Raw genomic sequence first — 20,419 nt, 5'->3', positions numbered from 1 at the left:
TGTTAAATAAGTGTATTAAACCCTTTAAACCCTGTGTCCACTGGAATGGACATCTAACAGTTTTTGGCTAACTTTAAACCAATACAATTTTATGACCGGCATGGCTAACCGACTAGATAGGAGGAGCAGTACGCCTCCTTTGTCTTTTTAACTAATTTAACTAATTTATGGTCATGGTAGCCTCATCAACCTCATCAATACACATTCTCAGGTGTATCTTGTTAGTCATTAATCATAAAGTGAGTTTGACTTAATGGTGCTGTATGTAAGTTTTTCACTTTACTAAAGCATAAAAATACCATAATATGCTTGCAGATATGTAGGATACAACTAAATGTACCTACTTGTTTCTCTGAAAAGCAATGCTACAGACAGTTATTTTATTTTGAAATGTGCGTTCCTGTGTCGGAATGTCTGTTTTTGTCGATAACGCACGCCGGCAGTTTACCCAATAGTATTTAGACACCCCAGGTTGCCAGTTGGTGGAAAACACATTGTATTACTGCCATGAAAGCCAGCGAACAAACCGTGTCAGAGATTGCAGATTTTACCCAACCTAAAAAGCCTCAGCATCTGTCATGATATATTGAGCAGACAACTTAATGAACTCAGTCTCTTAGCTTTATTGAACATACTTCTGTGTCTGTCTCTATAACCTCGCCCCTGTTGCGCAGCAACCCTGAACCCCACAGTTGCAGCCAATCATTAACCTGTATAAACATATCACCAAAGCATCTATCTAAAAATCTCAATGAACGAGAGCATATTAAAACGTGAATAAATCAACATCAACTTATGAGAAACAACACTCTCCATTATTTTGAATTTGGACTGTAGTACCCATCAATCCTGCATACCGCACCTTTAATGAGCAAAACGGCAACTCTTTTTGTGTAATATTAATTAGGGATATACCGATACCAGTATAATTAATCGGGCCCGATACTGCGTTCATGAACTCGTACTCATTCAAATGCTTCAATACCAACAACCGATAGCACACAGTATGACAAAGAAACACAGACAACATTGCAAACTGAGAGCAGAATGGATAAATCAGAAGGATGTCTATGAAGTAAATGTTTCGAAATAATAGAATGTTAAACAAATAAAATATTTATGACTATAATTAGCTGCTGTGCGCAAGCTGATAATCGAAAGGCAAAGTAGATAGCGCACGCAAGGGTACAGATGCGTGAGCTTTTTGAGCGCACATCCCTTTTCACCGACGTCGCTGGAAAGTTTGTAGTTCAGTCGGATATGTCAATAGCAAATAAAGTAAATCAAGGCACATTTTACTAACTTTTACAGGAAGGCAGTACAGTAATCAAATGACAATTTCAAGAAGTTTTCTGTGTGCAAACATCCGAAGCATGCGCCCAGAAAAGCTGCCTCTCAGAAAACGCGCAAATATTTTCTTTCTCTTTAATAAGAGTTCTCTTTCATGTGTTCTTTCTCTTAAAGGTGAACTATGTAGGATTTTTGCAGTAAAATATCCAGAAACCACTAGGCCAGTGTTATATATTTTGTTCAGTTGAGTACTTAGAATATCCCAAATGTTTTAAACTATTTGTAAATCGTGAGAAAATTGCTATTTTAACCAAGGAGCCGGGACGTGTGAGCTATGGGTGTGAGGGAGTCGCCTGTCGATTGCGTCATATCTGCGTCACCCTCGGTCTCCGGTTTTATTCAGTGAAACACTTTACTCTCACTGCAGTGTGAACAAGTGTCATAGCAGCCGCCGAGCGAACGTCATAACTTCCTTTTCAACACACTCAGATATATCTAATACGATAAACAGAGTTGGGTTACCTCAGACTCATGACTGGAAAAGAGGAAGTAGCGCCGGCAACCGTGTCATAATAAAAGTCCCGCCAGCGACTATGCCATAATAACAGTCCCGCTCTTCAATCGCTCCTGCAGCCTTGCTCAGCTCCACAACACTCGCTCCTGCTCTGCTTCAGACTACAGTAATGTTAATAATCGCATCCATGAACATGATTTCTGCCCGAGTCCTGTCCTGACTGTTTTCCACCGGCTGTGAGGTGAAGACCACATGTCCCGAGATTCTGCGCTCAAACGTGGCGTCATCAAACTACGCCTTTGTTTTGAACAGGCGACCTCTAGTGGACGGAAAAGTTACATAGTGTAGCTTTAAATGGACAAATTCACACAGAATTATGTCAAAATGTCTGTATAGTCATATATCCTTGAGAAACATTATCGGTTATTATCGGTTATAGTGAACGTAAACTAGGGGTGGGAATCTTAAGGCACTTAATGATTCGATCCGATTCTGATAGTAACAATCCGATTCCCAAAACGATTATTAACATACATTTTTGGTAACTAATTATCCTGCTGTGCAAATACATGAACTTTACATTTTAACCAAATTTGGATCTAATACGTGTTTTGTTTATAATTAAAATATCTGTTTAACAGTATTGCCATATTAAAAATGATTATGAAGATTTCTTTCAATCCTTTTATTTTATTAACAAAGTTATATTCAAGATTAACAAGCTCTAATGAAACATAGTAAGCCATACAATTTGCAAAGAACAATCATTAAGAATAAACAGTTCTCAATTTACAACTAAGTGTGACAATTTTTCAGTTTCTTTAGAACATTTTAACAAAAAATGTCTTTAAAGCAAAAATTAGTTTACTTTGGTTAGAACCACAAAAAAATCTTTAAAACATAGGCTAATGCAGAAGAAAAAAAACTTTAGCGCTCGCAGAGAAGCCGAATTCATTTACTTATGATGGTGGGTGTGGCTATTGGAGCCATTTGGTCTTGTTGATTCAATTTAAATTCCCTTTGTTTTCACGTATTTCCATTTGAAACAGTTTGAGGTCTGGTCTGAGTTATTTAAAGCGATGTAGTAATGAGATCAGGGCACATACTGTAATGGAGTTGGCCCGTAACGTGGAGTGTCTCGACACTCTGCGTTGCGTAATATTCAGTCAGGTATCGATATCTTATTCCTTGCTACAGGGTATTTGATGTTATGTACGAATTATCTTTGAATTGATTATGGAATTAGCATTATACATTTACCTGACTGTTAATAAAATTGTTAAATTTTTTATCCTTTCTGAATTAATCTGTACTTATTAACTATCTCCAATACGGAACGGTATAATTGCAACAAAGGGTTAAAACAGAATGATTAAATGTATGATTAACTATCAAATATAAATGACCAAACAACCAGTTGGCATTCTCTTCTAAATGCAACAATTATGATAAATGGAGTCAGATAAAGAATATTATAATCAAATCCATTTTTCCAGCTGAAACACTGAACACGCGTGCGGCCTTCACCGCGCTTCACTACCGATCCTTGGAGCGAATTCATGCGGTCTTACAGTGCAGTAGTTCAGCAATATTCGATAAGTCATTCCAAAAATTATGCCACAGATGTTGGTAGGTTTATGTGCCGGCCACCTCATCGGAGACATAGGAGTGTTATTAATCATTAATGGCAAGGAAAGCACCTTATAGTGTACAAAAGGCAATAAATACTCAAATATAATTTCCATCTTAAGTTTAAGAGACGGGTGCAATGCAGCGCTAAGGCTATTGTCTGTTATATTGACTTCTTATAAAATAAGAAGCAACTATATTAGGCCAAATACATTTTGTCTAAACAGTCTTATGTCATGTTGCATCAGGATTTATATTTTTTTGCCTTTTTGCATTTAATATTCACAGATGCTAACTGGGCCTTTTAAACTTAGCCTACCTTACAATGAACTCTCAATCAGCTTTCCATGAGGAGAATTATTCCAGGATTATTACTCAGAGCGATGTATCTGACCCATAGCTTCACTAGTTGTTTGCATGAGTTGATGTGTGTGTGGGCGTCGACGCATGGATCGCCTGTATTTGAATCTGAATGAGTGCGCGTCCGTGGACGTGGCCGCATTAGCGGGTAATGAGGCAGTAATGAGTCGACTGATATCTCCCACTTTTAACACAGATTACATAAACACAGAATATTTGTTTTCGTTTTGATTTACATGATTTACAACCTGACATTTCAACGTTTCTTTAGACATTTATCTCATGTTTGTGTGTCAAGTTCTCACTAAGCTAGAGGTCATTTTCTGAAGAGAATCAGATTAGACATCATCGAGAGAGAGGCTGAAGATCGCGAATCATGTTTGTTTCCCTTATTTTGCAAAAAGCACAACAATTTGTTTTTATTGTGACTGTACACAAAAAAAATAGAAACTTAACAGATTATAATGATGTATAACACTTGCCTGAATGATAAAAAACGAGAGAGTTATTTGAGTCTCTTTGGCACTGATAAGAAAAAAAGCAAGCCAATCACGCCGGCGCGACGGCTGACTCGAGAGGTTTAATAGGCAAAATAAATTTTTGAAATGGGGAGGCAGCCGCAGCGAGCGCAGACACAGAGCGACCAGAGAAATGGTGGAGCGACTGCTGTAAGGCGTTTGTGCAAAACTGCGGAAAAACTGCATAAAACGTGCGGATGTTGAACCCTCTCACCGGGAAAAGTGTCCCCACGGGTGTGACGCCCCTGAGCAGGTCGTAGTTTGTCCATTTTATCTTAAGCGAAGCCAATTCATCAGCATACGACCGTTCGCCTATCAACAGGTTTTTTAAGTGGCCGTTTGAATTGAACACAGAATCGATTCTGAATTTTTGAGAATCGATTCTGAATCATTGGATAACGAATCGCTATACATCAACCTTTTCTCCCACCCCTGACGTAAACAGTTGAAAAGAAAACATATGTGTAACAGTATGTTGGCAGCTCTTAAAGTGACAGCAGGCTAATAAACCTACTGCAGTTTTTGTATTCAATGTTGATCTAAAAATTACTCACTAGACACTTGGCTCTTGACTGGTTGAACCCATCTCTAAATTTTCACTGTGCTATTAAAATAAAGATAATATATTCAATCTGAAAAAAAAAAAAACTGAAGGAAATATCTATTTGCTAAACCAACTAATTTAATTCAAAGTCTTTTGCTTTCTCTGCCCAATATAAAAAAAAATGCACTGAAAATACAGTTACTCTGTATCGGCAAGTACTAAAAATAAAAGTATTGTATTGGACTCATTCTTGAAAAAGTGGTATCGGTGCATCCCTAATCTTAATGATGTGGCACTTATTTTTCGATTGGGTTTGAGCGATCCCATTTGTTCTGGGATGCCGATACATAGCTCAATACATAGACTATGCCTTCTTGTTATTGAACGGTTTCTCATTTACAGTGGTAAATGCGGATGAGAGACCCAGCATTCCTGCAGCACCTGCCACACCACAGTCTCGCCAAATCATGGCCGCCTAGGGATGCTGCGATTAACCGATTTCTCGATTAACCGTGCTTAAAAACGTCATGGTTAATTAACCATAAAGGCTCTGCTACACCAAGTGTTTCTTTCGCAGGGAATGGAACTGTTGCAACTTGCACAAAACGAAAGCAAAGGCTATTTCCGAAATCACCCCCTAAACCCTCATTCACTATTCCCCATGTTAGTCCGCTAATACAGTTCACTTGAAGGAGTGAATGAAAATGAGTGAGTGGAGTCTGACAGCCGTTGTGTGTACATCGGCTGTACACTCGTTATTGCGGTGCAATGTGGGATTGAATGAGTACCCTCAATTACATCCACTATGGTTTCGGACACCACTACAAATGGCTGTCCCCTCAAATAATGCCCTATTTCCCGATTTCGGATTCAGCCAAAGTTACACCAGCAGTGTACTAGCTTAAAGTGCCGTGCTTATCAGAGACATGGAGGCTACTACTGTACACACTGGATTAACTATGGCAGAGAGACCAAACAGCGCTGATTTATTTCCACCAAAGAAACACCTGAAGTCGGCAGTCTATAGCTGAGCCCACAGCGTGAGGTTTTGTTTTAAAGCGACCGTTATTTTAGAATGTATTATTTCCTTGCCGACGCATCATGCAGTCACAATAGCTACAGATAAGTATCGTGTTTACATTTACAAACTTGTTAACTATATAATGAATTATGATATATTCTGATTGTCAAATATGTGGAAGTGAATGTGTTTTGTCATTTAAACCGGTTTATAATGATCATGTTAGATGATATAACGCGTAATGAGTTTGCAATTCAGAGGATCTGTTTACATCACGTAAACTCATCAATTTTCCCCGAAATACATAGATGTGGCCAGTGAACATGGGAGAAGAACAAACTTTGTTTAATGCACAATGTGTATCTGATATGAATAAAACATTTATTCAAAATATAATTGAAAGCATTATTATTGCAGCTTCCATAGATATCAGTGTATGGAATTTTATTTAAAGGGGTGATGAACTGAGAAATCAACTTTCCCTTGAGCCTTTGATATATAAAAGTTCATTGTGATATAAGAATATCCTGTAAGTTTCAGAGCTGAAAACTTCCTTGTTAGTCAAAGAAAAGCTTTTATTGACACCAGGCCCAGAAAACGCTCAATCTCAGAATATGTTGACCATTGACTTCATAGAATGCAGAAACGCCGCCTCAACAGATAAATATGTACGCCTGCTTCTGTAGCCCCGCCCACTGACTCGTGGAGCTAAACGGATCGCGCTACCGAGCAATAAACATGCCGGTTCCAGCTCACGTGTGTAAGACATTGCATGTTTGTTCGCTTCATTTCACTGCAGAATTGTTTGTAAACAAGATACAGGTCGAGACTGGATTTGCAGACATATTGAGATTAAAACACAATGCTGTGCCTTCTATATTGGATCCGACAGGAATGGTGCAACACACTTATGTGAGTAAAATATGTTTTTTATATGTGATAGTATTGCATTGTTACAGATGGTATAGATTATGTGTAACATCCCTTAGCACACTGTCACAGGCTGGAGAATACTTTATTTGAGGTGTCATTGGTTCATTCGTGATCAGACTCGGACTTGTAACATTATGGGCCAGGGCTCGCAAAGCCCAACGTCTCGGGTCTATGTGTTTTTCAGACAGGCTACCAAAACCTAAGCCTGGCCTGCCGACGGACTATCTTAAATAGTGAAATAACATTCCTTTCTTGCACACGTGTGCGTGTGTGTGTATGGGTCGCGGTTATTCACTGATCGGGCCGGCCAAGTAATAAAAAAACAACATTCCAATCAATCAATCGTGGGTGGATGAGAGAGGAATCATTGTGTTTGTTTGATAAAGGCATTTTGAAAGCCCTGTGAGCGTTTCTCCACACGCTTCAAAACAATTCCCACAAGTACTGAGGGGAGCTGAAGCTCATTAAATATGCAAATCTTATCCAATCCTAGCCGTGGGCGTTTACTTCCAAGTCTTCAGTGTGTGTCTTAAGAGAGCCTCAAAACCAGGGTAGAAAATAGCCTATTACTTATTCATTATGATGTTTTTGAATGTAAAAACCACGCAAACGTCATAAGTTGACCTCAGACAACAGTATAAAAAAATAATGCCAGTTCATGACACCTTTAAGAAACTAAACATGTCCTTTTTATATAGGCTAATAATTCATTTAAATGTCTATTTAAATCTCTGAAACCTAAAATAAACATTATGTGGTTGAATAGTGATATATGAATAGTGATATATGAAAAGCACTGAGCGCGTTGTCTCTGGCTCAGCACCAGCCAAACGGAAGCACGTTTGAATTTATCAGTGACACAAACAAACCAAAATAATAGACATGACTTTCTCAGGCCACATGTAAAATCAGATAAATTATTAAAAAGATTATTAAAATGAATAGGTATGGCTGACAGTTGGTGACACTAACAGTTTGGTTTATTCCCCCCATATTGACATAGATTTTTACAGAGCATCTTTCTTTAATTCCAAAGGGAGAGATGGACTTTTGTCTTTATTATTATTTTGTGCTGTATTATTTGGTTACGGTGTTATTTCTGGTTCAAAAGGTAGCAAAAAATAACACTTTCAAATCTAAAGAGTGTTCATGTAATTTTATGCATAATAATGCCTAATAATCGTGAAACCGTGATTATTTCTCAGACTATAATAGTACCAACAAAATCTATAATCGTAGCATCCCTATGGCCGCTATGCTAGAATCTCGTCATTTCATGGCTGCTCAAGATTCCACTTAAGGCACACTTCCCCAGAGGCGGCGGCATCCACCACAGCTCCTACTGAGGTGGTGCCTTCTGTCACAGCTCCCTCTGAGCCATCTACTTGCCATGTCATGGCCACGGAGACCAACCATGAACTCTCTTTGCTCCATGTCACAGCCACAGAAGCTGTCCATGAACTCTCTTTGCTCCATGTCACGGCCACGGAGGCTGTCCATAAACTCTCTGTTCACCCTGTCATGACCACAGAGGCCGACCATGCCTACTTTGTCATGGCCATGAAAGCTGTCAATGTATGCACTGTCATAGCCAGGAGGGCCGTCCACGTCTCTGCTCTGTTCTTCTGAGGAGTTCCTCTCCTCTGCCGGCTCTTCCTTGGTGCTCACCATATCCATTGGCTCCACCATGTCCACCTGATCCTCCATGGTCTCATCCACTGTTCCACGGTCAAGGTCCACCTGATACTTCTTGGTCTCGGCCTCTGCTCTAGGGTCTGGTCTCAGCCTCTGCTCCAGGCCCACCACCAATCCATGGTCCAGGCCAAAATCCAAGCCTGCTTCCATTCCAGTTCCACCACCCCTCTATGATCCACAATCCAGGTCCTCTTCACAGGCCTGGCCCGCTATCCCTCCCCCTGGATCTCCTCCACTCCACCACCCTCTTGGATTTTTTGTGTGTTTTTATGTGTTTTCTGTTACCGCGTCCGGAGGTGGATATGTCAAGTCTGTTTTTAGTAATATTTCACATTCATGTTTCCATGTCTTTTATTTCGTAATTTGTTATAGTCATGTTTCCTGTCATGTCATGTGATCTTGTTTTCATTTGTTTTTATTGTCTTATCAGGTGATTTTCAGTTCTGTCTTCTTATTGTTTTATTGTCCTGATCATTCTAAGGTGTATATCAGGGGTCTCAAACTCAATTTACTGGAGGTAGACTCTGGGTCCAGTACCTTCATGAAAGAAGGACATTTTGGGAATTTTTTGGGAATACTTGAAACACTTTTTTTTGTGGAATACTTGATGAGGATCAAGTATTCCACAAAAAAAAGTGTTTCAAGTATTCCAAAAAAATTCCCAAAATGTCCTTCTTTCATGAAGTTCTTCAACATGAATGTTTCTTCTGAACATGAACTGTTCCTCTGAATTTGAACTTTCCTTCTGAACATGAACGGTTCTTCAGAACATAGGCTTCTCTTGCCTACTCTATTTTTTTAAATATAGCCTATAGAAATTAAATCATTATGTAACAATGAAATAATTAATGATTTTAATTTTATTTAAAATAATAGACTAATTCAAAGCAAGGCCGTAACCAGGTCAAACAGAACAGTGAACCAAATTCTAGTCGGGAAATAATCTTTTTAGGACTATTTGCAAACAATATTTGCAGTAATTTGCGTCAAATATATTATTAGTCCCGAGATTCTTCGCATGAGTGAATACATAGATCCGCAATGAACATTTGAATTCCCTAGTGGTAGAATTTTAGTAAACCGTGCCAAAGGTTCCGGGTTCTAATCCACTCTCATATAGTCTTCTTCATTAAAATCAAAGATGTTAATCAATGATTGTATATTAAGAGCATGGACACGTTTGTGTGACTTTTGTTTTGTGATTTCACCGGAAAGAATAGATTCTCTCTCCGCAACGGCATTAAGCGATAGATTGACATGCTCGTCTGTGTGAAGACTGTGCCAAAAGAGAATGTAAACCCCATATACTTTGATTTGATTGGCCATCTCAATCATTTTGACATTGACAAGGGCTGTTAGACCACATTCTGTTCCTGTCAACCACGTGGTGTCAACCAATTATACTGCAAGCGTGGCAAGTGCGGCACACGCAGCGACTCAGCAAAAAGGTGCTTTTCAGAACAATGCGTGGGCCGCACTAACACTAAACTTTGATGTCAAGTAGGGGGCCACAAAATATCATCCCGCAGGCCGCGAGTTTGAGACCCCTGGTGTATATTGTTAGTCATTAGTCCTTGTTTATATATAGCACTCATGTATCAAGGTACACATGGTCCAAGCAATCACCATCAGTATTTCAAGACATTTATCAGGTTTTTGGAACTGTAATGCATTTAAGACCTGCCTGGAACTACTTCAGCCATGCATTTCCTAGAAGATAAACCTTTGAACATCCGTCAACCAATTAGATTCAAGCATTCAACTGCCCCATAGTATAAATTAGGGCTGCACGATTTGGGAAAAATATCTTATTGTGATTATTCTGGTTAAAATTGCGAATGAAATTTAAAATTCGATTATTATTATTATTTTACAAATGAAAAGTGTGTATATAACATTTTGTGTTTATATATTAATATGACTAATAATAATAATTATGATTATTATTATTGCAAAAGAAAATATTACTATTACAATAATATTTTCATTACAAATTTAAAATGGAGCATTTAAGAATAAATATAACAATATACTAATAATATTTATATTTTACAGAAAACTTATTTTACAAAAAAATTATGTGTTACCTGTTAATATGCAGACAGCCTTTGACTAAATATAATTAGAAAGGTATATAAAAATATTATATTATAAAAATCTATGCTTTTTATCTGTGATATCAATTTCTTAAAGTCTATGTCTTTAATATGAAATATGAGCCTCTTATGCATCCACTGTGAGAATTAAAACTCCTGTACATTGAAGAAAAACATATGGATTGTCATATAAATTTATTTAGAAGTATCATCTTTCTTATTTTCTACCCAAAAGTTTCATTCATACTGGAAGCCAGAGGGCTCGACTGATGATATGAAGTGAGTTAAAACATGTTATTAAACATTGTATTTTGTTGGACAACAGGTTTATGAATGCTTCACATTACTAGTTTGTGAAGATGTTTGACGCGTGTTGCTTTTTCAAACGCACGTTATAAGCGACTCAAACTCGCAGTGCTTTCAGACGTAGCAGCATTTACTACTGATCAGAGCCGCTCTTCACTGACATGCTGGGCATAATTTATTTAATTAAAATCACAGCATTTGCGCTTTCATAATCGCACCTAACCCAAATAGCAATTGTGGTTCGATTTCGATTAATCGTGCACCCCTAGTATAAATATATATAAATGTCAGTGAATGTTAGATTTGGAGGATTCTGTGCTAACTTGAATCAACATAAGTGTCACCTGGTTCTTTTATTCTGCCCTTAGAAAACAAATGGGCATATTCTGCTTTACCTGCAAAGAAGACAGTCTTCTCCTCCAGAGGATTCTCGTAAGCTGCATCAATCTTCTCCGGAAGTTCACTCCAGAATGTAGCCACCAGCATGGGGCCTGTCGGCTTCCTTCTTACATCAGAAGACCTGAAGATGAATCTGTAACAGGAGAGTTTAGAGTTAGACAAAGTAAAGAAAAATGGCAACACTATATTTGTGCCCATAAAAAGATAAAAAGAGAAGGAGCAAATGAGGGAGAGAAGGGAGAAGAGATGAGAAGGCGATAAGCAAGTAAGATGGAAAGAAGAGCCTGTGCCGCACTCTAGCTACAATGAGGTGATTCACTGAGCAGATGTTTCTTATTATGGTTGAAGAGTTAAGAGGCAGTTGGACATGTCCAAACTTGCCTGCTGCCCCAGAATAAACCACAAAAACAATACCAACCACCCCAGAACTCTTTCCACTGACCTCATTTTCAAAAGGCCAAAACATTTCAGCCTCAGAGGAGAAGACCGAGAACTCAGGACTTTCAAGTGACTACAGCTCACTCGAGTGAAGTTAAGCTTCTGTGAGAAGCACACAGCCTGTCAGCAATTGTTTTACAGCATGTAAAACTTAAAGGTACTCCATGTAACTTTTGGCCCTCTAGCGGTTAAAAAACAAGACTAAGAAAATAACGATTCTACTGCTCATAAAACATTCACTATTAGGCTTAAGAGTTTAGATGTAAAGGATCTCAGGCTGACTAGCTGGAGACATTACTGTAGCTACAGTATACCCATTAATCAACATACACAGTACTTCCTTGAAAATAAATTCCAGCAGAGCGCTAAAACAACCATATTGAAATGTCCCTTCACAATAGATAACGCTTTACAATTAACTTTGTTAGAGAGCTACATATGGCAATTTATTTGTTCAATAAAATACCTTCCTCACCTGTTGAGTAATAAAAAACACCATCTCTGCGTCGCTTTTACAACATTTCAAATTCCTCAGTTCTTGCCATCTCCGAAAGGCCAAGCCACTGTTGATTCTCATTTTATTACAAGCTCTGTCGCCTTCTCTTTTTGCCAGCAGACTCTCCTCTGTACACCATTTTTTTAAGACGGGTATTCCCAGGGATTCGAGATTTAGCAGTTTCCTGTCAACCTTTCGCACTTGTTATGACAACTTACCTATGACACTCCCACATGCGTCAAAGTAGCCAGAGCAACTTTTCTCTATTTACGGATATGACGAGACACACAGACGAGTGACGCAAGTGTGCAATTTTGCGTGAAACGCATCCAGCTCAGTATAAAATATACACAAAATAATGTTTTGGAAGAAGGATTGATTGTGTATTGACTTAAAAATTGACTTAAATTGTGTTAATTTTACACACAAAAAAGTTACATACTGTAGTGCACCTTTAAGATCACAGCACTAGGTTAAACTGTAATCAAACATTTTGCCCCAAAGCTTCAATTCTGAACATCCCTCCCTTCTCTGTCTATGCAATTAAACATGCTATAACAGAACACTCTTGTAGTTAAAACACTAGTTGAGTTCAGTTCTTATTTGCAGCTGTCTTATGAACGAAACGATACGAGACAGACAAAGAATTCATTTTATAAAATGCCTCAGATGTGGCTTATAAATCTGAGCCAAAGATTAGATAAAATAAAAGACTTTCTGGTGCAGCTGAATAAACAAAACATTAGTGAACCTTTTGAGGGTGTGCTCTCTGGCCTTACTCTCTTTTCCTCACTCTTTCTCTGTGGAATGGCTTTAACAGCTGTCACATTTATCCAGCTGGGTGAATATCTAAGATCTCAAGTCATCTTGCCCACACAGTAAAGTGAAACTTTCAGCTCCAGGGATCCTCAGATTCACAGAATTACGCTGTAATTTGATCATAACTCTATAATAATGACATTTCCACTGCTTAACTGTTTGACTCCTAGCTTGCACAGACAAACATTCATCAGCGAAAATATGGAGAGAGGTTGACACTTTGGAAAGATTGATTTTTAGGTCAAACTCCCATAATCAGGAACTGCCAGAAATCCCCAAAATACAATATTATATAAAAAAAAATGGATTGTGTATTTTACTAGTTATAAATACAGAAGACTTGAAATTCAAATAATAAATTTATATTACAATAAACTCTAACATTTAGATATTTATTTGAAATAAATAAACAAACAAATAAACAAAATACTTCTGGAAAAAAAGCATTTGGTAAAATTTATAAATGTAAATATTGAGAAATGAAGAAAAGAAAAATCGAGATTATTACATTTCCCCTCATCTCCAATTAGAGAGAAACAGGACTGTAAAGATAACGGAAACTCATTTATATATATTGTATTACATGTTGTTTTATGCATAGAAGATACATTAAGGGTTCTATAATGCATTACAATAATCAAATGAAACTACTTTATTTCGATTTATGGGATGACAATGATCTGGATTCGTTGTTTAGGATCTTGCTTAGAGGCTATAAGAGCCCACTGATTTCTATACAGACATACACTCATTCCCAGCATACACTCTGTGTGTGTGGTCCTGTGATCTCTGTGACTGCATAGCAGTCAGCTGTGTGTAGGAGAGTGGGTGGCTCTTTTTCGTTCCAGAGCTCCTGATCCATGAGCATGTTGGTGAAAATCTGACAGCACTCTTTATATTCTCATTATATTTGCTTTGGACACCCCTCCAAAAGGTTACAATTTATGATGTTTAACTCTGATTATCTGAGTAGTAAGGGTAGAGCATGAAATGCAAAAGTTATCAATGAGCTTTTAAGCAAATCTAACAGTAAATTATATTTAATTGCATGCAATACATGTGTGTGGATTCATTTTGGTTGTTTCTTAGGCACTCAAAAAATAAGAGGGTTAACCCAAACAACCCAACTAAATCTTTCTAGTAAAATTCAGTCAGACAATAACAATGTGCTCAAAAGAATAAAACTGTCCCCTGATATGGTAATGCTTGTGCTGAGGTATTTTGATTTTGGGATGTGGGTTCAGATTTGTGGACTTTCCCTTCTCTACCCAGTCTCGCCACCACCACACTTACTTTGTTTGAATTTACTTGTATTCTGGACTAAAAATGTGGCTAAAGCATCAGCATGATTCATCTTCTGTTTAAATCGTCATCCTGTTATTCCAACCACTATAAATCAATTACTCCTATCCATAATGATTTTAAAAAGATATGCTGAAGTTTTTTAATAGCAGATAAACTGGGTCATGAAGTTTTCTCCAGATGGCTATGGGGCCATTTCCTGTGCACACAAGTAGAAAGATTTTAAAACCACTGAAAACAGATGAATTGAGCATTCCCTGCCAAATGAAACGCTCAAATGAAATAACTGCTACCCACTGTTGTGTGCCTGGTATTTGCTGCTGTGAATCATGGTGTTCTCTTTGACCGGTCAAATTATTGCTTAGCTTTATTGCTGACAAAAGTCAAAAGGAAGCAGTATTGTGATCCTGCCTGAATACCTCCAAAAGGTGCTTTCCCTGTTATTTTCTATTCAGCTCGGGAATAAGGTTAATGTGAAAATTTAATTCAAGAGTTTCTTTAAATTGGGTGTCCTTAATGAATTACCTGTCTGTAAAGAAGAAGATCTCTCCTCTGATTTGGGCTACAGCATCAAATATGATGTTTTCATTACATACATCCATTGGCGTGACCGGTGGAGCGTCAGGGGACAATGGTTTGTCTGTTGGCACACCTGTACAGAGAATAGTTGAATGAAGATGAATAAAGAAGACAAAGATAAATAGTTTAAACTTTATTATAACTATCACAAAATCAGAGGAAAAAAAATAATATTATGAACATTATGCAAATACTAAGATAAGATACATTAAACAAATAATTAGTTGAAGCTAATCATTTGTATAACATCTTCGACACTTGACACTCACCATAGAGCTCCTGGATGCCTTTAATGTCATCATCAGACAAGCTTAAGGTTTTGGTGAATGTGTACATAGGAGCCATGAGAGCACCAGGGTCCTCTGAGTGCTCCAAACCCAGGGCATGACCAAACTCATGGGCCGCCACCAGGAATAAACTATAGCCTGAGAAAAAAAAGAAAAAAAAAAAGAGACAAATGTCGATTTATTAACCTGACCATTAAAAGTATAGCATCAAAACACGACTCAGTAAGCCATAGAAAAAAAGGGAAAAAAAACAGAGGCAGGAAGTGACTGGGTGTGAGAGCAAAAAATAAAGTTTTTCTTTGTGCCATCACAAGAACAAAATATTTTTGGGGAGCTAGATATTATACAAACAATGACACACAAAGGATAAAAAAATATCTCTATGTCACCTTGGTCAGGACAGAAACCCCACTTGCGGTCGTCATCAAAGCTTTTGGTAACGGCGCACCACATCTTCCCATCACTGCGTCCAGACGTGGTGCAGGCGTCGTATGAGTTGCCCAGAAATTTAAAGGGGAAGACACAGGGTGCACCCTCTGAATTTCCTCCGACCGTTGACATTGCTGCGACATTAAAAAAACAACAAAACAAATTGGAGGGTTTAAAAAGTTTGATTTAAAGCATTCTCAACATTTAAAAAGGGCTAAATGAAATAACAGTGCTTAACAACAACTGAGATAATAAGAGAGGCAAAATAAGAAAAGATATGGATCTGTTGCCATTAAGTGTGTATTTGTTTTTCAAATATGATGTCACAAGCTACAACAAAAGCTGCAATTAGTGGTAAACCCACATATTAGATCATAGCTTTTGAACCTAAAGAAAAAACTACGGAACTGGAGCAAAGAGAAGCATTAAAGGAGGAGTCCTCAATTACACAGACTCAACAGTCTAAATCACACTGACTCAACAGTCACAATCAAAATCAAGGTCACACCAGTTACATGGCATAAACAGAGACGTGTTTTGTTAAAGTTTAGCTAAAGTATGGGACTGTGGTCCAAATCTCCAATTTAAAGTGATGGCTTGCATCACACTGTGAACTTGTTTTTCTTACTCTTTTATTCAGCGCACACAAATAGGAAGAAAGGGCTGCATTCCCAGGGAATTACAACCAGATGAGGATTTCTGTGCTTCTGGCTTGCTTATGCCAGATCAGTAACCCAATGGAAAATATCCCGTAACAAGAAGAGAAACTTTTAGCCTGCTGGAAACTGAGGAGGCTGACCTTAAAAACCAAATACATAAACAGATACATCACTGATAGGAAGTCTCTGCAATGAATCCAACAATGAATCTAGTGATTGTGTCATTGTGTGTTCACTTGAATGAATGGTGAAACATCTTGAGCAACATCTTAACATCTGTTGTTTTACATCAGTGTTTTCCTTGCCACGGTTCCCTTTGGCTTACTTTGTAAAGCTGGTTTGAAGAGTATCCATTATGAAATGTAATTGTACAATAAAAATTTAATTTAACATAAACAAACAACCTGACCAGAACATATGACATGGCAACTATAAATCATCACACATGTACAGTGTCACCTACTTTACTGACATAACATACACTACCGTTCAGTTAGATTTTTAAAAATGTTTTTGAACCAAGTTTGTATTTATTTGATCATTCATACAGTAAAAACAATAAATGTAATTTATTCCTGTGATGGAAAAGCTACATTTTCAGCAGCCTTCCTTTAATCTTTTTCTTCAGTGTCACATGATCCTTCAAAAATTATTCTAATATGCTGATTTCATTTTTAAGAAACGGAGCCCAAGCCCCGGGGCCACCACCACCACGGTGGCTTTGGGGAAACTGTGCATGACAGGTAATATGCATTTAAAGTGGGTAATGTAAAAAGACTATGTCAAAGTCATTTGAATACGCCACATTTACTGCCACTATGACCCTGAACCACAACAGCCACATCCATGAGTTATTGAGAAATGTAGATAAACTGCATGTGGCAGGATGTCATAGGTCAGTTTCAAGTGATTGTAAATTTATCATTTGCATCTCAGAAATGTTGTACTTCCAGAAGTATTTATGTTAAGGTCATTTTTTTTATTTTATTAACCTAATAAATAAATAGTATATAAACTACAATTAACTGGTTTTTTATATATATATTATATATATATATATATATATATTATAATATAATATAATATAATATAATATAATATAATATAATATAATATAATATAATATAATATAATATAATATAATATAATATAATATATATATATATATATATATATTATAAATACAGTGAGGAAAATAAGTATTTGAACACCCTTTTATTTTGCAAGTTCTCCCACTTAGAAATCATGGAGGGGTCTGAAATTGTCATTGTAGGTGCATGTCCACTGTGAGAGACATAATCCAAAAAAAATTCCAGAAATCACAATGTATGGTTTTTTAACTATTTTTTTTTGTATGATACAGCTGCAAATAAATATTTGAACACCTGAGAAAATCAATGTTAATATTTGGTACAGTAGCCTTTGTTTGCAATTACAGAGGTCAAACGTTTCCTGTAGTTTTTCACCAGGTTTGCACACACTGCAGAAGGGATTTTGGCCCACTCCTCCACACAGATCTTCTCTAGATCAGTCAGGTTTCTGGCCTGTCGCTGAGAAACACAGAGTTTGAGCTCCCTCCAAAGATTCTCTATTGGGTTTAGGTCTGGAGACTGGCTAGGCCATGCCAGAACCTTGATATGCTTCTTACAGAGCCACTCCTTGGTTATCCTGGCTGTGTGCTTCGGGTCATTGTCATGTTGGAAGACCCAGCCTCGACCCATCTTCAATGCTCTAACTGAGGGAAGGAGGTTGTTCCCCAAAATCTCGCAATACATGGCCCCTGTCATCCTCTCCTTAATACAGTGCAGTCGCCCTGTCCAATGTGCAAAAAAAAACACCCCCAAAGCATGATGCTACCACCCCCATGCTTCACAGTAGGGATGGTGTTCTTGGGATGGTACTCATCATTCTTCTTCCTCTAAACACGTTTAGTGTTTAGTGGAATTATGACCAAAAAGTTATATTTTGGTCTCATCTGACCACATGACTTTCTCCCATGACTCCTCTGGATCATCCAAATGGTCATCGGCAAACTTAAGACGGGCCTGGACATGTGCTGGTTTAAGCAGGGGAACCTTCTGTGCCATGCATGATTTCAAACCATGACGTCTTAGTGTATTACCAACAGTAACCTTGGAAATGGTGGTCACAGCTCTTTTCAGGTCGTTGACCCTCCCGTGTAGTTCTGGGCTGATTTCTCACCTTTCTTAGGATCATTGAGACCCCACGCGGTGAGATATTGCATGGAGCCCCAGTCCGAGGGAGACTGACAGTCATGTTTAGCTTCTTCCATTTTCTAATGATTGCTCCAACAGTGGACCTTTTTTCACCAAGCTGCTTGGCAATTTCCCCGTAGCCCTTTCCAGCCTTGTGGAGGAGTACAATTTTGTCTCTAGTGTCTTTGGACAGCTCTTTGGTCTTGGCCATGTTAGTAGTTGGATTCTTACTGATTTGTATGGTGTGGACAAGTGTCTTTATGCAGCTAACAACCTCAAACAGGTGCATCTAATTTAGGATAATAAATGGAGTGGAGGTGGACATTTTAAAGGCAGACTAACAGGTCTTTGAGGGTCAGAATTCTAGCTGATAGAAAGTGGTTCAAATACTTATTTGCAGCTGTATCATACAAATAAATAGTTAAAAAATCATACATTGTGATTTCTGGATTTTTTTTTTTTAGATTATGTCTCTCACAGTGGACATGCACCTACGATGACAATTTCAGACCCCTCCATGATTTCTAAGTGGGAGAACTTGCAAAATAGCAGGGTGTTCAAATACTTATTTTCCTCACTGTATGTGGCGGGCATAGATTCATTTTTTTTATCTAGAATAATCTCACTGTTATCTTGGAATTAATCTAGATTAATCTAGATTAAAATGGCTCATTTGAATTCTGCCGAAGGCATTCAGAATATGTGTGCTCGTAAGTGATCGTTTGTCTTTTTGTAGTTTGAATAATAAATAACTTCTGTCCCTTTAAGACCTGATGCACGCATGGATCCCAAACACTGTTCCTGTGAGTTGGTTACGACTGTGTTTATGTTAAAACTCACCAAAATGGGCATTGAGACATTTTTGAGTGTATTTGACCATTAATAAGATGGAAAAAGGAGCTCATTTTTGCACTTGTATGTCAGAGGCGGCTTTATTACGGTATGTGTGTGTGTGCGCTTCAGATGCGAGCGCAAAATCTGCGGGAATTAGTAGAATTAACGTTATGTGCAACCCTGGGCGAAATTCAGACCGGTCACACCAATACTAACACGCTGTCATATCGATACTGTAGAAAATGAGTATCGTTTCAAATATTTCAGTATCGATGCATACCGAAATATGGATATTTTTGACAACACTAGTAGGCATACACACAGGTTCGAAGACTCGTTCTCTCGCCCCTACAGTGCAATTCGGCTTGGTATACATCCGCGCTAAACTATCAAGGTGAAAGTCATCATAGCTTGCGTAGTATAGACCCAGCTCCCAACACAACTTTGAGAATAGATTAACGGCGATATATTTTTTAATTGCCCGATAAGAGTCTCACGTTAACGCAGCACGTTAACGCCGATAACGGCCCACCACTAATTATATATATATATTCTTTGATGGATAAATTTATGTAAAATAAAATGTATGTAACAATGTAATAAGATCAATTTAATGCACCCTGGGTGATTAAAAGTATTAATTTCTTTAAAAATAAAGAAAGGAGAAGAAGAAAAACTTACAGACCCCAAAAATCTTGAACGGTAGTGTAAGTTAGATTTTTTCATTGGAGACTTACAGAAACTTTTAGACTGACCTGTCTCAGGACAGAATCCATAAGTCTTGTCACGGTCATAATCTTCAGTGGTGGCACACCAACGGTACCCATCATCCCTGCCTGAGGTGGTGCAACCATCATATTTATCTCCCTGGAATGTGAAGGGGAACTTACAAGGCGCTCCATCTGCATTTCCACCCAATGTGAAGAGAACTGCAACACAGGAAGGAACACAAAACTCAGCGAGTTAGTGATTATGACATACAGTATTACAGTCATGATGTGTGTCATTTCTTATTAGCAGTAACTGCTTGAACTTTGCATCACTTTGGATGGCAA

General features: G+C 37.9%; 1 protein-coding gene across 1 annotated transcript in view; it reads right to left on the bottom strand.

The window, feature by feature from the left end:
* Positions 1–20,419, bottom strand: part of mmp2 (matrix metallopeptidase 2) — a 34,875-nt gene that overhangs the window by 9,589 nt on the left and 4,867 nt on the right. Inside the window, exons 6-10 of the mRNA XM_079810671.1 lie at positions 20,120–20,293; positions 15,616–15,789; positions 15,209–15,364; positions 14,886–15,012; positions 11,302–11,438 (exon numbers count right to left, since the gene is read on the bottom strand). Coding sequence (XP_079666797.1) covers positions 11,302–11,438; positions 14,886–15,012; positions 15,209–15,364; positions 15,616–15,789; positions 20,120–20,293 — 768 coding nt within the window. The remainder of the gene's footprint in view (positions 1–11,301; positions 11,439–14,885; positions 15,013–15,208; positions 15,365–15,615; positions 15,790–20,119; positions 20,294–20,419) is intronic.

The sequence above is a fragment of the Gobio gobio genome (assembly GCF_949357685.1).
Source record: "Gobio gobio genome assembly, chromosome: 2".
Classification (NCBI taxonomy): domain Eukaryota; kingdom Metazoa; phylum Chordata; class Actinopteri; order Cypriniformes; family Gobionidae; genus Gobio; species Gobio gobio.
Note: the sequence above shows the minus strand (reverse complement) of the source record. Positions and strands in the feature narration are given on the sequence as shown.